This window comes from Phasianus colchicus, chromosome 9, assembly GCF_987193195.1.
Source record: "Phasianus colchicus chromosome 9, bPhaCol1.hap1.1, whole genome shotgun sequence".
Taxonomy (NCBI): domain Eukaryota; kingdom Metazoa; phylum Chordata; class Aves; order Galliformes; family Phasianidae; genus Phasianus; species Phasianus colchicus.
In genome coordinates this window covers 29,020,547-29,041,771 of record NC_143444.1, presented here as the reverse complement: position 1 = coordinate 29,041,771, position 21,225 = coordinate 29,020,547, and the positions used below count along the sequence as shown (strand labels likewise).

The window sequence follows — 21,225 nt, the reverse complement described above, 5'->3', positions numbered from 1 at the left end:
ATCAAACCAAAAACACAGCATGGCCCCACAAAGAGCTGCGCGAGTGCAAGCAAAGAGGCAGCGCAGGAATGGCAGCCAGGGGAGGGAGGAAAAAGGACGTGAACTGCTTTGAGCTCATATTGCTGCTGACTACTTTCTATTCTAAAACCATAACCTAATACGCTTTCAAGACTACGGCTCTGAACTGCTTCCCACGGCGCATCTCCTTCCCTGCACAGAACCCTCCGGGCTGCATGCTGCTGCAGAAACGTGCCTGTGCTGGGAGGCTTGCAGGCTCAGGCACTGCACTCTGTTATACTTTCCATTATTCGCTGAGGAGAGGATAACCCCAGCAGTGCTTGTAAACACAACGGCTTCCTCGAGAAGCAACAGCGAAAGCCATAAGGAAGGCTTTCCTTGTAAGTGAACCGCTGGCCCTGGGAGGGCTGTCCTCCCCGGGGAGTTGGGCTGTGGGAAGTGGGAGCAAGGAACTGCCTTTTTAGGAGCTTGGCTGAGCAGAGCCAGGAAGCGCTGGGGCTCCTGCAGCAGCTGGCAGAGCCTTTTAAGGACAAACACAGGTATTTGTCCAGCCTGCTGTCAGAGCTGTGCTAGGTAGCACAGCAAGGTGTGGCAAGGCTCTGCCGGCCACCGGCCACAGGGAACCTCGGCCACGGCCTTCCTGCACACTGCAGACCCATTGCTGACCGTGTGGCACTTCCAATAGGCCTTATTAGGAAGGCGAGAAGCTTAATTAATCGTTTTCAGATCTGCAAAGCCAGATGGTTTGTGGGTGAACTGTACGTGATTTTAATGTGACATTTTAAGGCGTTCAAGGCAACATTTTGGAGTGCGTCAGGAGTCTTTTTAACTACCTAAATGAGAGGGCAAATTTTCAGAGGTGATGAGCAACTGGATTTTCTTTAGACTCCAACAGAAGGGGTGGGATACTCACAGCCTCACACATTCAGCAGGTTGTTTAAGCAAGTTTTAGGACCACATATGATTAGGACTCCTTCCTAGTTGCCTAAAAATTAATGCTATTGGATAGAAAAGTGAAAAGATTCAGGGTTTATTCATTTCAAATTACATCACTTTTTATTACGAGTTTTATCCTTCTGGGGAGTAAAACAAAGTAATCCAATTCAGGCCAAATCCATCTATTTAGGATATATGGATAAGAGCCCCAAACACAACTTGTCCCATGTTGTTCTTTTTATTTTCCTGCCTGGCTTTCACAAGTAAAAAGAGGAGACAAGTAAAATTGGAGCTGCCCACCTAGGAATAATGCAGCATCTCAGTTCAGAGTATGAAATGGCAAACTGGAATTCAAGGAATTATCCACGTATTTTGCCTTCTTAGTTTCTCAAGGTTAATCTTTGATAATTGCCTGCCTCGACATGCTGAGCAGTGTGATTTTTAACCAAACGTGGTACATTTTAACCCAGAGACATGTGAATGATTTAATAGTTTTTATCTATGCCACATTTTAAAGCCACAGATGACAAGCACCTGTTGTACATCACGAACCACTGTCATCATTAGTGCCTTCAGGTAATAGTCTCAGCAGGGAGACCAAAACTTTGCTTAATCTTGCCACATCCCACTTGCAACACACTGGCAAGAAAACATGGGTGAAGTACTAATTACACATGGATAATCACAGGGCATTGGTTTCTAGGATTCTTTACATGAGGCCCATCAGGAGAAACAGGTACACAGACAACAGGAAAAGTTATGTTAACGAACAATAAAATACCTAGATACACGATAAACTTATTCAGTAAGAGCTGAGACATCATGTAGGACATACTGCAATTGCTGATGGGGCTGGGACTACATTTCCACAGCTCTAAGCAAGCACTAGGTAAAGGTTACTTTCATAAAAGGAATAAAAGTTTTGACAGCAGGTTTCATATTGTAAATTCCTCCTTTAAAATGACTTGCTTGCCAAAGCAGTTCAGCTGCCAGAAAGGGAGAAAAGCAGGCAAACTATTCCCTTAAAAGCAATGACTGTGCTACACTGCTCAGGTACACGAGGCATCGCTCCAGAACTGGGGAACACTGGCTCATTAGGAGCAATTAAAACAAAACAACAAAAAACACCTCTGAGGGGATTTTAAAAGCAACAACTTCCAAAAACAAAACATGCATATATACCACATGCATTTGTTTATGCAGCTGTAATGAGTGATGAAATCCATTTATGAGCTGAAGTCACAAGATTCTAAGCAGGTCTTTGTTTAATCTCAGTAAGTCATGACATTTCCCTACTACTTATAATAATGTGATTTGGATCAACATTTTCAAACTTATGCACCTGGTTTTTAACAGTGCTTACCCACTGCACTTCTCGTCTGAGTCACTGGAGACTGAACAGTCTGCTTCTGAGCCACCACTTTGATTAAGCATCCTAAACACAGATAGAGAAATTTTAAGTTTAAAATAAGCATGTGATGTTTGGATTCAGTATATATTCTGCAGCTCACTCAAAATGTGACTATGCAACCTACAAAGAGTGTAATCAAAATGAGACCATTAGTGGAATTAATACTTATAGCATCAGCCTTTCTCTACCAAAAAGTTTTTCTAGATGGAAGCCCTTAAAAAACTTAAGAATGTTTCCTATAGACAATGGTCTCCTTCCAGCATTGTTGCTATTACTTGAATATAATGATGAGAAATACAACAGTGCTGCTTTCATTAATGCAGCATTATGTGCTGAATAATAAAAGGTAGGACAGAGTACACAGGAAAAACATATTCAGTGCTCAGAACTATTAAGGTCCTTCCATTTTGGGTGTTTATAAGCCATGCTAGACTCTAGATTACATAGATGTAATAATATAGGAATCAATACTACTGCATATAAATCAGCATCACATTTTTAGTTTTGCTGTTAAGTAAAATAAATTAAAACAAAAACCAACAGCATTTGCCACCACTGCTTTTGCCATTGCACCTCTATTTGCTTTCCAAACATATCTGAGGTTTTATGACTACCAGATCAAAACTAAATGCTAACATAAGCAGAGTGATTCTTCTCAGTCTTTCTTTTAAGAAGGGAAAACAGACCAGAGTCCTGATCTGGATGAAAAACAACCTATCTATCACAGAATCACAGAATGGCCAGGGTTGGAAGGGACCTCAAGGATCATGAAGCTCCAACCCCCCTGCCACATGCAGGGCCACCAACCTTCCCACCTAATGCTAGACCAGGCTGCCCAGGGCCCCATCTTGAACACCTCCAGGGATGGGGCATCCACAACCTCTCTGGGCAGCCTGTTCCAGAAATGTGAAGAGCAATACATCCCAAATGTAGAAAATGTCTGACAGCCTTCAAGGTTTGAATAAAAGTATTTCTGTCTCTACTCATTTCTCTATTCTGTTTCTCACCTTTTACTCTCAAGAGTCCCAAATTAGTCATGCAAACAGGTAGATTTTACACCATGTCATCAAATCAAGATGACAGAAGAATATTAGAAAAATGCAAGGATCTTTCACCTAAAACATTTTGCTCCAAGCAGCCTTATTTACACTCACAAAAACTCATTAAAAAAAAAGTACAAGACAACATCAGCAGCTTGGACTCAAACTTGGGAGCAATTTAAAGAGGCCAAAGCCAAACATTCATAACCAGCAAAGTCAATATATCATCTAATTGGCACAAAGAGAATATTGTTCCTGTACCTGGATATTTTTTTTCAATCTCTTTTTGTTTATGTAAGAAAATAATACGCACTGTTGCCAGTGTCTGAAATCCTAAAATGACTATCAACATGAGGCAGCCAGGGAAACACTGGAACTTCTAAGATCCCCAGGGGCTCCTTCTGTGTCATCTTCAGATATAGATTTGGTATGATTCTTTTTGTAGTAGATGAGCATTTGGGAAGAGAGACGATATTTGCAGTAGGATAGGACAAAGGCTTTGTTGACTTCCACTTTCTAAGGATGGTTGCATCACTCAAGTATATGCAAGCCTTGACATCAAGAATCTGTAATATTCTTATCACCACATCACTTTGCACATGGGAAAATAAACTCAGATGCAATACTCCGACCTAAATTGGGATTATATTTTATATTCCTCCATTTCCAGTGCTGAGCTCAGTTATTTTCCAATAGGTTTTTGGGATCTGCTGTATCAGTCTCCCAGAAAGAAAACGACTGTGACTACTTAAGTCAGAATACCAACTGGAAAACAAATATCAGAAGAAAATAGTGATTAATATGCTTGCCTACGTGAAGTAAATCCAGCTGAAAAGCTCTGAAAATGCACATGAAAAATAACTGTGAGAGTCTTAAGTAAACAGTTCCCTTACTGGATTTGCTGTAGCCGACTAAAACCTTTCTTCTCCTTTCCACATTAAAGGAGAGCCCTAAAACCACATTTTGCATATTTCATTAGCTCAAATCTTTTCTAACCTGGTTCCCAGGGCAGACCAAGTCTAATAAACTTTTTAAATGAATCTAACACTGTTCTAAAATAACAGTATTAGAACCCAGTGGAGTGTGAACAACAAGGCTATCAATCAATAAGTATCCACTCTTATTCCCAGACCTTGGATGGAATTCTAAACAATTTTAGCCCCTAAGATTCACAATTTACTGAGCCTGAGCTAGCACAATAGCTTTAGTAATCAGTGTTACCCATCTCACGCTTCTGGTTGCTTTCATCACAAAGAATTACACATTTGGAGAAGAAAAACATTTCTGTGGCTGTTTAAATAAATCACAGCCGAAAGTTTCTTAAAAGGCCAGAAAGACCAGGAGTTATCCTGTTAGAAACAGATTAGTGGGCAGAGGGCAGGTGAGGTGGTCAGAGGTGTATGGAAAGTGTAATCTATCAGATTGATAGCACCACTATGTAGATGGCACAATGGTATCTTATCTTCCCAGCCCTGCAACCAAAATAAACCACATACAAGTCTTGGAGCCTGATTCTGTTGTCTTTAAGTACACACCCCTTAGGGTGGTGACCCAGGACACACCACGCATCTTTTACTTCATGTAAGACAAAATCAAAACAAATATAATCAGTATTTTTCCTTTTTGGACTCTCACAGAGACTCTTTGATGTGTTTCCCCTAATCGTTTTGCCTTTTTAATCACCACACTCGGGGGTTTCTCTGAGATTATTATGGTCTAGGTTTTTACGTAACCTCTTCCAAGAGAGCACATTCCCAAGCTCCCAACACAGCAACTGCTGTAACAGTACACAGCAACTCTACACCAAAGAATATCTTGTCCAAATGAAACCAAAAGGGAACTTTAGATGAGTACATTCTGCTTAGGTTGGAATTTTGGCTCAGATACAGGAGTTCACGCTCCTGGTCTTGCAAAAAGCAGCACTAAAGGAGATACTGAAAATGAAAGTATCTCTTCTAATTCAAAACTGAAAATCTGGCCACTTTTGTAACATGCTTTTATGCTCCGGGAAATTTTACTCACCTTTACCCATTCAGGAAGGGGAAATCCTTGGTGCTACGACTCAAAGGGGGGGTTGTCACTCACTGACTAAACACAAGATTCCACCAGCACTACGATTCAGGATCTATGGTATAAAAGTAGCTACATTTCTGACTTCTAGTCAGCTGCTTGCCAGTTTGTCTTTGGAGCAATTATTGTGATTAACATGTAACTTCAATTCTCTTTGTCGATACTTCTATTTACACAAATAATCCTTAAGCAGATTACCACAACCTTTTCAATATTACCTAAGAGGTACATTGGTGTACTACAGTTCTGAACTTTAACAGATCCAGTAATAACAAAATGCCTAAACTTAAAATAGGCACCATGTAAAACCTGCATAACTGGAACATGTATAACGTGCCCTGTATGCAGCTGCCAGTGAATCTGTGAGGTTCTAGAGTTAATTTCCATTTATCAGCTAGGAGTTACTGACACCGCTGACACTCAGCTCTGTTGCTCTCTGCTATCGAGGCACTGCACATGGAGGAAGAGAGAGGTAAGACAAGAACTGGAGACATCTTTATGTGGGAAGGTGCCCTGCTAAGAAACTGCTTATTGAACCTGACAGCAATTGCATAAATAACATAGCAGGAGCACTCAAATGTACTCCCAGCAAAGGAGAGGACGAGGCAGTGACAATCAGAGCTTTTACAAGACAAAGACAAATTAAAGACACTGTTTTTAATCTCCAGGATACTAAACTATTTTTTGAGAGCTCCCGGTGTTTGGGGGAGGGGAAAGGATGAGAAAAGGGAATGGGAGGACAGGAGGCTCTCCTGAAACTTTTCTTACAGTTTGTCTCACCCTTTGTGAGGGGGGAAAAAAGAAAAAGTAAGCCTAGAAAAAGCAACAGAGGATTTTGAAACTATCAGAAAAGCTTCTGCTTGATAAAACTTTATAAAAAGTAGCTAACTATTTGCAAAACTTCCCATGAGGCCTCAAAAAGCACCCTGGGCACACTTACATAGACAGCTTTGCATATGAAGCGCTGTTTGGTTCGAAAAACAATTGTGTATTTTTACCAGTGTGGTTATTGCTGTCAATTGTCCCCTGGTTACTGATCTGTGAGAAGCAAAAAAGGTACTCAAAGCTACCACAGATTCAAAAGCATAACTACTGATGTTTATGGGATTTTCTGCATTTCTCCTTCTTACCCTGAGACTTTAACCTGCTGGTGAATGCTGCCACATATACTGCCTTTGTTTGTCTGTTCTGTGGACCACATGGACAGAATCAGCCCTTTAGCAAGAAAACTGTTATTGTTTATGCAGAATTTCCTTAAAATGAAAGCTTGCTGCCCATTACCACTTCCCAGAAAGGTATATTGCTCTATCACCACCCATATCAAATTCAAGTGCACAGACATGTTTACAGTACGTGCGGCGGCTCAGATAGACTGGGCTGTTGCAATCCTGTTGCAATCCTGAGCAGAAAAGTTAACACTGGCATGCTGCTCCCACGCCCTCCCCTCTTCAGGCTTTACATTAACTCAGTGACACCCTGCTAGGCACAAGGTTTATTTACACAACACAAAGTCTTGAGACGAGCCTTTGTTTGACTACAATGTTGACAGGCTCATGGAGCGCTACTGCCTATAGCAAAGGTGCACTAAGAACCAACTGTGGACCACGTATGAATGAAAGGTTTTGAAAGCAGCTTGATTGAGTTTCCAGATGCAGCACAATTCTCCTTCAGCCAAGAGCTGCTGGGACAGACTAGTGAAGCCTCCTGGCTCTCACAGACCAGGGAATTGCACTAACACAGTGGTTCCACAAGGATTTTAATCCAGCGTATGGACATCCAGCAACACTCTGAAAAGAAGGAAATTCCTCCTTCCCCAGCCATTCAGGCTTTTTGCTGGGATAAGATTTGAACTGGATGTATTTCCCAAAATGCTTCACCTCATGGTTGTGTCACAGCAAGGGAGGGGACAGCGTGGGAGCAGGAAGAGGGCAGGACTGCCTCTTTTGTCAGCAGTGCTGGCCAAAAGCACTTGGGAGCTAACAACATGGTAAATTGTGCTGATTTACATCTGCTCCTTGGTTTTCCTAAAAATTGTTGCTGTGCAATTTAAAACAGAGATATATGTAAAAGCATGCAAGAAAGCTTAGGGGCAGATTTGCTGGGCGGAGTGTCCAGGGGGACTGTAAGCCTCACCTTTGCAGCAATGCCCTTTCATGCGAGCAGGGAGTGGCTGTTGCACTCACTCTCTTCCCCAAGGGGTGTGAAATGCAGAAGAGTTCCTGTGTTTCATGTGGTATCTTCTTGTCAAAGTTTTGGACTAAGTATCAAAACTGTGTATTCAAAGAAACAGTCTGTGTGATTTTGGGAAGGTGTTGAGCACTGTGCCCCAGCTTCCCCCTTCTGGGAAACTGAAAAGTATGACCTTCCCCTACACAGATTTTGACAGTAACAACTCCAAATCATTGTCAGAACCTCTGACAGTGAGGGAAAAAAAATACATTAAGACCTTTCCCCTCCTCTGCTTTCCCCCTCCAGCTTCCCTCAACAAAAAAAAAGTCCACAGCAGCTGCAGGAAGATATTTGGGCAAAATGTCAAAGAGTGAAAATGGCATAAATCTCAGTGCCAATATATGCTCTACACATTCTAAATGCATTACAAGGCTGATGAATTAATAAAAATGTCAATAGTTGATATCCTAAAAGCAAACAGGGCCAGTAACAAATATTTTATACCAATAAATTAATCCTAGGTATTCTTCCAGATGAAATTCCATCCCTTATCTGTACCTATTTCCTTACTGCATTTTTAGAAAGAAAAGTAGATCATGCCACTTGCATAGCATTTTTTTCCCCCACACAGAAAGGGGATCTTCACGCTTTACTACAACTTCAGTTATGACTGTTTTACAAGCAAGCAAAGCAAGCCAGAGAAATGCAAAAGTAACTTAAGGTCATTCAGCAGGGAGGCAGAAGCAGGGAAGGTTGTGGTTGCATCCCACTTGAGTTTACTCATTTCTCCTGTTTTTTCTCCACACAGAAAATAAAATTACTTCTCATTATACTTGTGAGGTGACATTAAAGAGGTGAACATATTTTTGCTTCACCTTGTAAATTCTTTTGGTTGCCCTGAGTTGGATGTATATTCCCAACCACTAATGTTACAGGGTTATGTAGATGCTTTGCAGGCCAAGAACATAAATGTGAAATACACTGCTGTTCTTATTAATATTTATAAAATCATCCGAGGCTGAAATTGGCTATCATTGAATTGACCTCAGATCTTTGACATAAATGCCTATTTGAAGCACTTGGCAATAGGTTGTAAGCATCCACACCCAGAACATCTTTGCCTGGGCTTGCAGATTTGCCAGCCACACATCTTTTCCTATACTGACTGTAAGGAACGCAATGGCTGGAAAAAATCAGCACCAAACATGCTTATATGGAATAATATAGAATATAGAATACTTTGTACCATTAGTTCTTACAATATGTGGGCTTAACCTCTCTCATGTGACTCACCTGAGTCCACAGCCTTAGCAGAACAGAAGTCTCTGCAAGTATGTGCACATTACAGCTGGTACCCAGACCTCTAAATACCATGCAGTCCTTTTTGGAATGTCTTCCTAGTCATGTTCTCTGGAAAAAAAACAGCCAAAAAAACAGCTGAATTTCAATTAGCAGCCATCACAGCCCTCAGGCTTTTGCTTTATTGTTGTCCTTTTATCCTCAAAATTTTCCTTGATCTCATGAGCTTGTTTCTAATATATTCAAATATTATGGCTTTTTATATGTTTCATATGTTCTCAACAGACTGTGTAAACAGTCCTGCGAGCTGACCAATGTGTCTGCCAAATGTACTGCCTGCTGTTCATGCAGCATTTCCTCTAGCACATATGTGAGCTGTGCTCCTGAAGCCACTGTAAATAAAATGAACACAGGTAAGGATCAAGACTACCTGGACAGAATTTTCCACCAGTGCCTCATCTCTGAAACGAGGGAAGGTACAGGTACTGCAGTGTCAGTGACTGCACATGATTTTTTACTGAAGAGGCAGTAAGTGCAATTTTCAGGGTTTCAAGTGGCCTGATTCTTCTCCTGCAGAAGTCCTGAGAAGCTGCTGTGGACAAGACCAGGACATTTCCACTTCAAGGGGGGAGCAACCAGCACAGTGGGGACTGTGTGATATGTCAGCTGTGCTCAGAGATCTACTGCTTATTATTCATCAGATGGGACTGAGGAAGAGTAGCAGTTTAGGAGCATCTTCCCCACAGCTGAAATCTTTAACTCTGCTTATTGTCCTACCTTTCCTTTTTCCTACGTGCCCTTTCCTCCCTACAGTGCCTGCCTTAGCTGTTTGGCAACCCTAACTGCTCCCACACCATGACTCCAACTCAAATGACTGTCATCCAGAGGGAATGTTTCCATTTGAATGACATGAGCAGGCACTCCGTAAACTTCCCCACAGGCTCTGCCACTATAATCCCTGGGAAGGAGCAACCTGCAGGACCTACTTTCACTGTTCAATGCTTTCTCTGTTTATTGCTACCATTGTCAGAACCAGAAACATCACTCAAATTCACACAGGAGTCCTTACATCTGTCAGCCACCAACCACTGGTGATAGTCAGCAACAGAAACTCGCTGTCCATGCAAGCCTGAACCCGTAGCTTAGGGAAGGGGAGCTTGATTTCTCACTGGAAATTCCTATGCTCTGTGGTGCTCTATACAAGGCATTTTTGGTGTCATGCTGACTTGCTTCCTTTCCTTCTCCTGTTGCAAGCACTCCTTTATCCCAGGTTGCCAGAAGCCTACTGTTCCAACAGCTGCTAAGACAGAGTGAGGTGTCAACTTTGACGAGATGCCAGATTGCTTATTAATTAAAAAGCCAGGCATTTTGTATCCATTCTGAGACACTAATCAAAAGTAAACTATTTTATCGATGGCTCCCAACAGTTAAATCTGGTTATTCTGAGGTATTTGGTCACAACTGGCAACATAAATCAGCGCATTTTGTTGTTCCTGCTTACTTTAATAAAGCTTTGTCAATATACCAAAATGCCAGAAAGCTCATTTCATTTCTCCACAGTGAAACCGTGCCTTGGTTGCATCTGAAAAAATGCACAGTTCTGTTGGGATCTTTGTCCTCAAACACAATAAATATCTTTTCAAAGGTGCTCATCCACCTCCCCAGCACTCGGCATTAGTATGCTTCTATTTGTATGTTAATTTTTTTTTTCATACTGCTAGCCCACAACCGAGCACTGCCTTCTGCTTCCCATATGCCACATGTCCTCCAGTGCCTCCTGTACAGCTTACCTTCAAACTCACTTCATTCTCCGGGCTCCCACTGTGGATCAGCTGCCTTTCTGCCAGCCTTGGTTGTGTGTTGGGGATTGTTTAAGTGTAAGATCCAAATTATAGGAACTTTGCCCAATTCTCCGTTTCTCAGAATGCTGGATATGCTGTGGTATAGAAATAATGAACATAAGAGGCATTAACAGCATGATACTTTGATTTGTAATGCCCTAAAATTCCAAGGGGAGCAATACCCTGGGGTCTCTTCATCTCTAAATAATGTGGCTAGCTTCTATTTAGCCAGATTTTTCATCAAAAATTATGCAAATAAATACAGCTGTTTGAATAACAAAAAACAGTTCATTAATTATTTGAAAATGTACTTCTGAGTAACTGCAGTGGTAACTCAAAGCCTCTGTAAAGCTAGCAAGGAATGGAAAAAACTAAATAACTAAATAGAAGGTCATCCTCTCCACTTTAGAGACAATCATATTACATCTTTCACTCCTTTTTTGCTGCACATAAAACATCCAAGGTTTGAAATGCTCCAACACTATTCATAATAAAATGAAAAAACAACAACTGTTTTTAGTGGTTCCTCCTTCACTTCTAGACTCTCTCTCTGTTTACATCCAGCGTTGCTGTCCTGCCCCAGAGGTAACCCAACAGGTCTTGCAAAGTCTCCTAACTTTGCCCCACCTCCATCATTCACAATCTTGTCTCTGTAACCTACTCATTTTCCTCCATTCCACAAAGTAGTAGTTTCAAAGAAATTCACAGATTAATTAAAATGATTGGTGGGATGAGTAGGTGAGGGGGACAGGCTAAAGGGCTTGACAAGAAGAAAGATGAAAAGGACTAAACGCATGTAGCTTGGTTATGCGATGACTAATTGAGGGTGGAGGAGATGGACACGATATTCATTTACAAGTGCCTGTAGTTCCAAGGAACTCTTTTCATGGACAAATGCTAGCTGAGGACCAAGCGTTCTGCCTCATCTTACAGATCTGCTTTCAGGGTTCTTCACATCAAGCTCAGAGACCTCCTGTGCATTCACACCTCTCCCTTGGACCCTCAGAGATGGTTTTTTAAGTTCAGCTCTCAGCCAGACGCAGTTCCTGGATCCCCACGAGGCCACGTGAGCCCTGGTGAGGGCAAAGAGCAGAAGGAGCGGCCGTGGGGCCGGAAGCCGGGGGTGGACGATGTGGCGGCTCCGCCACACCTCTTGCACTGCAGGCTGAGGTGGATTTGAACCGGCCCTGAGAACACACCTTGAGGAACACCTGTGGATTATTTTTACTTCCACTTAGCCCAAGGAAACTCTGCTCCCCGTGCCCTCGCACCCCTGGCCTCTTTCACCATGCTCTGATACAGAAAATAAAAGAAACACACTTGCTCCTTCTGACCATTCCAACTCTCCCCTCCCTCAGCAGGGCAGACGTGCTCTGTAGCAGTTCATCAAAAAAAGAAGCTGCTGGAGAAGGTCCATGGATTCTCAGCCTTACCTCATGCAGAGGTGAAGCAGGTATCATGTTGGAAGGCATGAAGGGGGTCAAAAAGCAAATAAATGAAGAGGAGCATTTATAAGAATAATGCAGAAACTCTTCTAATGTCATAATATATCTAAGCTTAAAAAAAAACAAACCAAAACAAAAATATTCTGCATGCAAGCAAGCACTTTCCTTCTGCCAGTGCTGTTTCCAGTAGAGAAACAGTAAAAACCTACCATTTCTTTTTTCTGATGATCCAGAAATAAGCAAAAAGCACTTGTGATACAGGACTGAAACAAACCAACCAACCTGTTTATTCCTGGACACCAAATATAATGTAGATGGATGGAGTACGTATAAGAAATTTTAATTTGTCTTTGAAAAGCCATTTAATTATTCAGATTATCTGATTGCCTCAGTCAATCTCGTATTGATTGATTAGAGAACTTTATAAATCAAAACCTGCATTATGCTGGTCAGAGCATCTGCTTCTCACAGCAGCAGAGATATGCAGCTAATTTCCAGTCCCTACCCATAAGTTAGTTTATTGGGACATGTAAATGGCCATGGTTTATAAATGGGCCGGTAAGTGTTTTCATTCTACTAACGGAGTATTTGCTTAAGGACATCAGGAAAGAGGGGAAAGCCCTCAAGTAATAGCTGTTTAATAGACCAGAGCACAGCTCCAAGCTCCCAGCCCCTCGGCTGACGGCCATGGAGGATCACTGTCGCTGCACGCACGGGGGAGCAGCACTCAGTGACTCAGGTGGGAGCCCGGTGCTGTGCTGAGAGCTGAGCTCCCTGCCCATGGCCAAGCACCCGCCTGGCACTCATTCCCTGCTGGGATCAGAACGCTGAAATCCCCTCAGAGCAGCAAAGATCGTTGGTCTTGGGTTTCAGAGCTCTCCTGCTACGCGCAACCTTTATGGGCAAGCTGGCTGTCTATTACCAGGTAACCTTTAAGCGAGTAGTAATTAACATAATGAGTGGACTGATGGGTGTCCCCTATAGCTATGGGCCTCAGTAGCAACACGTCTCTGGCAAACTGGAATGTCTAGTCCTAAACTGCACCTTTGTAAAAGGAAGGAAGTAAAAAAACTAAAATGGGCTGGGGATAAAATAAGACCAAAGAAATGAAATGACTTTGAGTGAATATCTCCAGCCCAATCCAACAATCGCTGAGGCCAATGAAAATCCTGCATCCATACAGGTGGGGCTGATGTGGACAGGCTGTAAGGGCCCACTTACCAGGCTGGAGTGGTTAGAGCTACACTGACCAAGCTCCCTGATATGCAGACTGAATGCGGCTTTCTAGGACAAAACAGATGTGCAGGGGAAACAAAAGGACAACACTTTGACAAATTAAATATGTCAACAGTTAATTGGAACATCCTTTGTCGGGGATATTTGTTTATACAGAAAACTGACTAAAGCAAAAGACTTGCAACGGGTTCCTACATAACAAAAGCCACACACATAAAAAAAAAAAAAGTTTAAAAATCATTTTAAAATAAAAACCTCCAGACAACAAAATGCTTAAAATTCATGTCTTCCCTTTCTCCAGATTTTTTTCTTTGTACAGACAAGCCCTTTCCCTGTATCAAAATGGTATGCTGACACAACAGAGCCGGATCGTTTACAGACTGTCTAAGTGGGAGTGTGAGCACAGCAAGAACACCAGGACAGCCCCATCAGGCCCAGTGAGACACCCTGCAGTCGCCAAGACTGGATACCTAAGGCACACAAAACCAAGGCACGCACGCAGGAGTCTTGCCCTGGGATGCTCTCCCAGACACAAGCCATTTGCTGCTTTGGGATTTCCAGAGCCAGAGATTCACTGCACTCAATAGCCCTTGAGAGATTTCTCTCCTGTGACTTCATCTAATCACTTTAAAATCCTTCCGTCTGCACAGCACCCTCTTGCCAAGGTGTTCCACAGCCCAATAGCTCTGCGAAGCAATTTCTCTTGTTCATTCTGAACCTGCCATCTGCCAGCTTTGCTCGGTGTCCCTCAGCTCCTGTGCCAGGAGTCAGGCTCTGGCCTCTATCTATGTTGTATGTAAAGCTTAGGACAGAGCTTGCAAGCTGTTTCTAAAACTGATGATTTTCAGAGACTTCCCTATGCACACGCAATAACTGCTGCTGAAGCTACAGAGGCAGCTGGGCAGCTTGAATTACCTGCACAGAGGTGCTCATTGCCTACGTGAAAGCTGTGCACACACCTGCAGCACACACCAAGTCCCACATTTGTGGGCAAACTGTACCACACACCACAGACTGCTAGCACAAACCTACAGCGATGCATTGATTGGCTGTGGGATTCCAGCACACATGGGCACACAGGTGAAATGAATACACTGACTGAAGTCAGGTGGGCACAGCGAGGGAACCGGGAGGAGATTCTATAAAAAAAAGAGAGCAGTAACTTCTATCACTGCGTTCAGACATTCTTTTTTGTTTATTTCACTGTTGCTTCCTATACTGTAACTGGTAATTATGTTATCACGTCTAGAAAAAAAAAAAATAGCACTGAGGAACTTTAAAGTGCATTTTCAAACCAAGACTTAAGTTCGTCAGCTTGGCTCATCATACAAAGCGACGGAACCCAGCAGCAGGACTCGTCGCCCCGGGTTCCCGTCCCGGCCGCACGGCGCGGGCAGCTCTACCAGCTGAGCTGCGAGTCGATGCGGTCCGGAGATGTGCGCCGTAGCTCCGGAGCAGCACAAACCGCCCGCCCCGAGCGGATCCCTCCATCTCCCGCCGCTCCCCCTAACGCCAAGCTGCGCTCACGCACTAACAGCAGCACAGCGCTCTACAACCGGGAAGCCGTCCCGAGTTTAAAAGACGACTTTAGGGAAACCCATCCCGAACCCGGCTCCTTCCCGTCAGCTTTGTCCCCTCTATTACTCCGGGGAGCTCCCGATCGTGGGAACGGACGCACCGCTCACCGCGGCGGCTGGGGGAAGCCGGGGCTGAAGGGAACCGGGCCGCCCCTCCCCGCCCGCCGGGGCTCCCCGGGACGGAAGGAGGCGAGGCCGAGCCGCCGCCGCCGCCGCCACCCCGGGCACGCCCGCCCGGCGCTGGGCCCCTCTGCGGTGCGGGGGCGGCCCCACAGCGCTGCGCTCCCGCCCCGGAGCGCCGCAACTCCCCCCGGCCCTGCCTGGAAGCGGCGGCGGCGGCGAGGCGGGGAAATCACGTGAGGCTCCCCGGAGCGCCACCTTCAGGGCCGTACCACCGCGGGGCGGGGGCGGCGGGCCGAACCGCGCCGTCGAACGGAGGAGCGCGGCGCGCCCCCGCCGCGCGTCGCACCTCGGAACCGCGCGGCAACGCGACGCACCGCCGTGCGGTGTAACGCGACGCGATGCAAAGCGACGCACGGGCGGGGGACGCGGCGCGGGGCGGCAGCGCTGCACCCCGGCGCGGCGGCGGGCGGGCGGTACGCGGCCGGTAAGGAGGCGCCGGCGGCGGCCAACCCGGCTCGAGCTCGGGACGCGGTAACCAGATATTCAAAAACAATACGTCAGCCCACAATGCCCCGGGCCGCCGCCAGCATTACCTCATCCCACAAGGCCCCGCGCCGGCGCTGAGAAGCTTCTAGGGGCGGGGTGGCCATGGCGACCGGCTGCTATGCACCGGGCCGGGCCAGCGGCCCGCCTCCCCCGGGAGAGGCGGCGGCAGCCAATGGGGAGCCCGCGGGGTGACATCATGGGCTATTTTTAGCGGGCTCCCGGTCGCTGATAAGTGAAGGGCTGCACGCCGCGAGCGGGCTCAGAGCGCGGGGCGGGCGGCAGCGCGACTCACTCAGCCGCCGGAGCGGGCAGGGCCGAGCGGCAGCGCGGAGCCGGGAATCCTCGCGGCGGGAGCGGCGCGGCCCGGCCCGGCGGCTACAGCGCGGCCAGGCGGCCCGGGAAGCGCAGCGAGGCCCGGCGGGCCCGGCCCGCGCCGGGAGGAGCGGCGGCGGCCCGGCAAGAAGTAAGGCTCCGCGCGCTCCTAACCCCAACCCGCGCGGCCGGGAGCGCTGTGGGGCGGCGGCCGGGACGCTCCAGCGCGCTGCCGCGGCTCCCGGCGCCACTCCGCGGGCTCTGTTCTATGAGTGCAAAGATGGAGCCTACTTTCTACGAGGATGCCCTGAACGCCAGCTTCGCGCCGCCGGAGAGCGGCGGCTATGGATATAATAACGCCAAGGTGCTGAAGCAGAGCATGACGCTGAACCTGTCCGACCCGGCCAGCAGCCTGAAGCCGCACCTGAGGAACAAGAACGCCGACATCCTCACCTCCCCCGACGTGGGGCTGCTGAAGTTGGCCTCCCCGGAGCTGGAGCGGCTCATCATCCAGTCCAGCAACGGGTTAATCACCACCACGCCGACCCCGACGCAGTTCCTCTGCCCCAAGAACGTTACCGACGAGCAAGAGGGCTTTGCCGAAGGCTTCGTGAGAGCGCTGGCAGAACTGCACAACCAGAACACGCTGCCCAGCGTCACCTCGGCCGCCCAACCTGTTAGCGGTGGCATGGCACCTGTGTCCTCCATGGCCGGCGGCGGCAGCTTCAACACGAGTTTGCACAGCGAGCCCCCGGTGTACGCCAATCTCAGCAACTTCAACCCCAACGCGCTCAACTCCGCACCCAACTACAACGCCAACGGCATGGGCTACGCGCCGCAGCATCACATAAACCCCCAGATGCCCGTGCAGCATCCCAGGCTTCAGGCTCTGAAAGAAGAGCCTCAGACTGTACCTGAAATGCCGGGGGAAACCCCTCCCCTGTCCCCTATTGACATGGAGTCGCAGGAGAGAATCAAAGCCGAGAGAAAACGCATGAGAAACAGAATTGCGGCGTCCAAATGCCGGAAAAGGAAGTTGGAAAGGATTGCCAGGTTGGAAGAAAAAGTGAAAACTTTGAAAGCCCAGAACTCAGAGCTGGCATCCACTGCCAACATGCTCAGAGAACAGGTTGCACAGCTTAAGCAGAAGGTCATGAACCATGTCAACAGCGGGTGCCAGCTAATGCTAACACAACAGTTGCAAACGTTTTGAAGAGACTGACTTAAATAGGAACTGCGATGTTGTGGTATAACTAAACAACAAACCAAAAGCGGCGGCCGCGTAAAGCTCACGGTAAAAGCTGAGAGGCTGTGAGTCCTGCCTGCGTGCTGCAAAGCGCATGTGTGGAAAGACTGGCGAGCCTTCAGCTTGAGTTGGTGAAGCAGCCAGCACCGCTCCGAGGAGTGCTGTTCCTGCTCTGATGAGGCGTCAGATCTTCGTTTAACATTGACCAAGACCTGCATGGACCTAACATTCGATGATCATTCAGTATTAAAGGTTAAACTGCAATAGAAACTGTAGATTGCTTTATGTAGTATTCCTTAAGAAAAAAAAAAAGGCGGGAGGGAGGTTTGTGGGAGGCTGATAAACAAACAAGAACTGTTCTGCCTGCCTTCAAGTAAATGGTGTATGTACATATCCTTTTTTATTTTATTTTATGAAAGTTGATTAATGTCAATAAACTACTTCATGACTTTGTAAGTTATTTTTATGTTGTTTATTTGGGTACTGCCCAGTATTGTTTGTAAATAAGAGGCTTTTTTTTAGCACTCTGAGTTTACCATTTGTAATAAAGTATAATTTTTTTAATGTTTCTGTTTCTGGAAAAAAAATCTAGAAGGTTCTATTATATTTAAGAAAAATAAAATACTTAAAATGCATTTCCTCCTCACACTTTTTTTTTTATTATTATTATTTTTGCCAGTATGTGAGTTAGGAAAACGCCCTTTATGCTGAACTCTGAAGGGCAGGGATTATGCTAAACTTGCTCTGTAACTACAGGCATGTCCTGGAGAACGTGTGAGGAGGAGACGGAGGGGGGGAAACCAGATCCTGAGCACTGAACAAACAGAACTTTTTGAGTTGTCTTGAAGTAGCAGTTGCTAACCTCAACCTGAGAGGAGTGCCTGTGTATTGTAGTGGCCCTGCTGGGGGAGCTGACTTCAGCTTTAGGCAGGCTTTAGATGATAGAAAGCCTGTGTGTGAAACTGCTCTGCACTTGTAACTGGCTGCTTGTGCTCTTGCATGCTTTTTATTAAGCTAATGCCCTCAAGCAGGATCAGCCAAGAGGCTGTTTGCTTTTCTTTTTAACAAAAGTGCCCTAGACTTCAAAAATAGAAATATTCACCTTCGTTCCTGTGCACTCTTTCCCCAGTAAAAGGCAATCCCTGTTAATAGTTGTGAAAGCGCTGTTGTTGATGGGGGAAAAAAAAACCTTTTTATCTCTGAAATCCTTTCAGATGTTACTGCAGGTTCTGTTTAGCAATAGAGAAACTGGGAAAACAACGTAGCAGGAAGTGAAAAGACATGATGGCAACTGATGGCAACTTTTCTGGTGCTTCCCATGTATTTTTAGTATAATCTTGTTTCTTAGTGCAACAATGTAAACATCTACCTTAGACACATGCTACTCAACTGGTGGGGGGAGTGATTTTGATGCTATACTTTTCAACATGGGGCACCCAATTCATTTTCTTCAATAGCTACGTATATGAGGAGAGAGCAGATGTTCTGTTTGATGCCGATGGCCAAACAGAAAAGAGCAGAAGCAGAAAATACTATAGACTAACTACTAGTACAGTAATGTTATTAAGCTTTTAGACAGCTCTAATCCATCTTCTAAGGAAAAAAAGATATATGTTTATTTGCAGTGACAGCCACGTGTAAGGTCACATCACAAAATGACGAGAGCAGACCACTTACTGTGAGTATAGTGATACCCTGAAACTTCCAACTGATGTGCATCCAAAGATCAGTTCCTCACAGGAAGCACAGAATTATCTTTCTTCTGACTTTTTTTTTTTCCTGCCCAAATTGTATGGAGTTAATGACATGAAGGGTTGTTTTAATGGGTAAAATGTGATACTGTGGCAGTATCCTACATCGTAATCCAAGCGTGGGGGCCAGCACTGTTTAGATGCTGTTTGCTGCTGTCAGAGGAATACTCTTGTAACAACACCAACCAAACAAAGGGTTACTAGGAGGATACTGTAGTTTGCCAAGAGCACATTTTGCTGATGTCAGCAACCCGGAAGGTAAGTTGATTTTGACCATATGTAGGAATAGACAGCAGAGGGATAATACACAGCACTGCTGGGTGTGGTTTTACAGGGATTTAAGCAAGTGCCAACTAGCAAAATAAGCAGGGCAAGGAGATTAATTACCTGCAAAGGTGCCTGTTTAACTCTCCATAGTGCTGGGTTATGGAATAGATGTTACTAGCAAGCATTTTGCTTAATCACCTAATTACGCAAAAAATAAATACATTATATAAAATACTATGTTAATTAAATACAGCTGAGTGACAGTCTGCTCCACCCTATCCAAATACGCGCACACAGACATTTAGCACTGCAGTTAGCAGCTTTCTCTCTCCAGTTCCACGTTCTGAAGCACTGGCAAAAAAGAAGTTACTGAGTAACAGCACTGCTGGCTCGGCAGGCACAGACTGGGGCAGAGTTACCTGCCCAGGCCCGGCCCAGGAGGTGCTGTGGTATTCAGTGCCAGTCACACAGGTTCATAAGGAGACAGGAGGGATGTAGCACGAATCCTTTCCTATATCCCAGGTCTGAGGATCGAGCCTGACATGGGGCAAAGTAAGTTTATATTACCTCCACCTCCGTCTGTTTTGTAAACAGTGTGGTGGGATGTGAGCCTGTTTCTGTCTGGTGCACTTTGGAATAGATTAAAGCTCAGCACTCTTAGCATATTACCAGATCACTTGGTGATCAATAAGCATGACTGTACAAAAGACATGCACGCGTTTATATGTGGTGAAATGCAAAGTTTTCACACCTACTTAACTTGAGATTAAAATTGCCTAATGCGTTGTGTGCCTTACTTCTATAAGGAAAAGTCCATTTTCTTTGAGATTTAGAAACTCTTTTTGTTGCCCCAGCTGTACTCACAAGGGAATATTTTGCAAATAACAGCATTGTGAGCATGTATTTTGTTTGGCTGTGAGTGCTGTCAACGGATTCAGGAAGTGAAGTCAGAAAAAGGCAGGGTTTCAAACAGGGCAGGCTACGCCGAAATGCCTAGGCAAAGAGCCTCTAATCAGAACAACATGTTTGGGCTACAGAAATATTAATTAGAACTTGGGTCTGCACAAAAACAACCAACTCCTCACACTTCTATCCCATGAACTCAAATGAGCTGCGAGGAGGACAGAATAATTTTAAATCCAAAGTACTTGTCACTACAGAAATAATAGTAACCATCCAACTTACTCCAGTGGAAAAGAGTTAGATGCCAGCCAGATTTAATCTCAGAACATTGTAGCAGTTATTGACATAGTCCTTCATCCTTGTGTTGCTCAATTCTCCGCAGGTCAAAAAATACTGACCTCAAAATACAGCACTTCAGCACCAGCGTGCATTCAGGCACTGTGTACCCACTTAATGATGAAGATGAGATGCCATAATTTCCTATAGAATTATAGGAACCTGCAAAGACACACAGCCATCACTATTCCTATTCACTACTCACTAATAACCTGCCATCACTATTCCTCTAAACCTCTGTGGAAACTAGACTGACAGTTTTGTCCCATGCAGAAGCCTAAGGAATCCATTAAGATAATTGCTTTCTGAAAAAGTAAATAAGCCTTTCAATAAAGTACATTGCTGCATATGCATTAATGATCTTATCCTCCCAACCGAAAAGGAAGCAAAGAATCTAATTTGCAGGTTAGTTGTACAGCAGGCTTACATCACTTATCTAGCATCACGCAGCACATGCAGAGGCTGCACAGTGCAGTGTGAAGCCTGAACCAGCAGCAAAAGTAGAAGGTGTGTCCAGCTGGATCAGCACAGCACTCTGCCCACTGAATAACCTGAGCCGGGCTGCAGGTTTATTAGCTGGGCAGCATTACTGAGCAGCCTGCGGAGGCGGGTGGACCGGCTCAGGCCAGAGCAAGCTTGGGCATCCTGGAGTAGTTACAGCATGGAGCGAGGTGTCCCACGGCCAGAAGTACATGGCAG

The 21,225-nt window shown here is 45.4% G+C and overlaps 2 protein-coding genes across 6 annotated transcripts in view; one reads left to right on the top strand and one right to left on the bottom strand.

Moving 5' to 3' along the window:
- FGGY (FGGY carbohydrate kinase domain containing) overlaps positions 1-21,225 on the bottom strand; it is a 284,438-nt gene that overhangs the window by 244,960 nt on the left and 18,253 nt on the right. The window contains exons 2-4 of one of the 5 annotated variants that reach the window (XM_090146739.1): positions 10,734-10,879; positions 8,938-9,054; positions 2,318-2,389 (exon numbers count right to left, since the gene is read on the bottom strand). In XM_090146739.1, coding sequence (XP_090002865.1) covers positions 2,318-2,388 — 71 coding nt within the window. In that variant the 5' untranslated portion in view covers position 2,389; positions 8,938-9,054; positions 10,734-10,879. Of the gene's footprint in view, positions 1-2,317; positions 2,391-8,937; positions 9,055-10,733; positions 10,880-21,225 lie in introns of those variants that run through there. The other 4 variants (XM_090146742.1, XM_090146745.1, XM_090146747.1 and 1 more) reach the window with 4 other exon arrangements.
- On the top strand, positions 16,136-17,860 carry JUN (Jun proto-oncogene, AP-1 transcription factor subunit). The gene has a single exon (XM_031603383.2). It carries the CDS (start codon positions 16,292-16,294, stop codon positions 17,234-17,236), a length of 945 nt encoding a protein of 314 aa, XP_031459243.1. The 5' UTR covers positions 16,136-16,291; the 3' UTR covers positions 17,237-17,860.

Excerpts from the sequence above, each read along its gene's own strand:
- JUN (XM_031603383.2), top strand. The coding sequence starts at position 16,292 with ATGAGTGCAAAGATGGAGCCTACTTTCTACGAGGATGCCCTGAACGCC.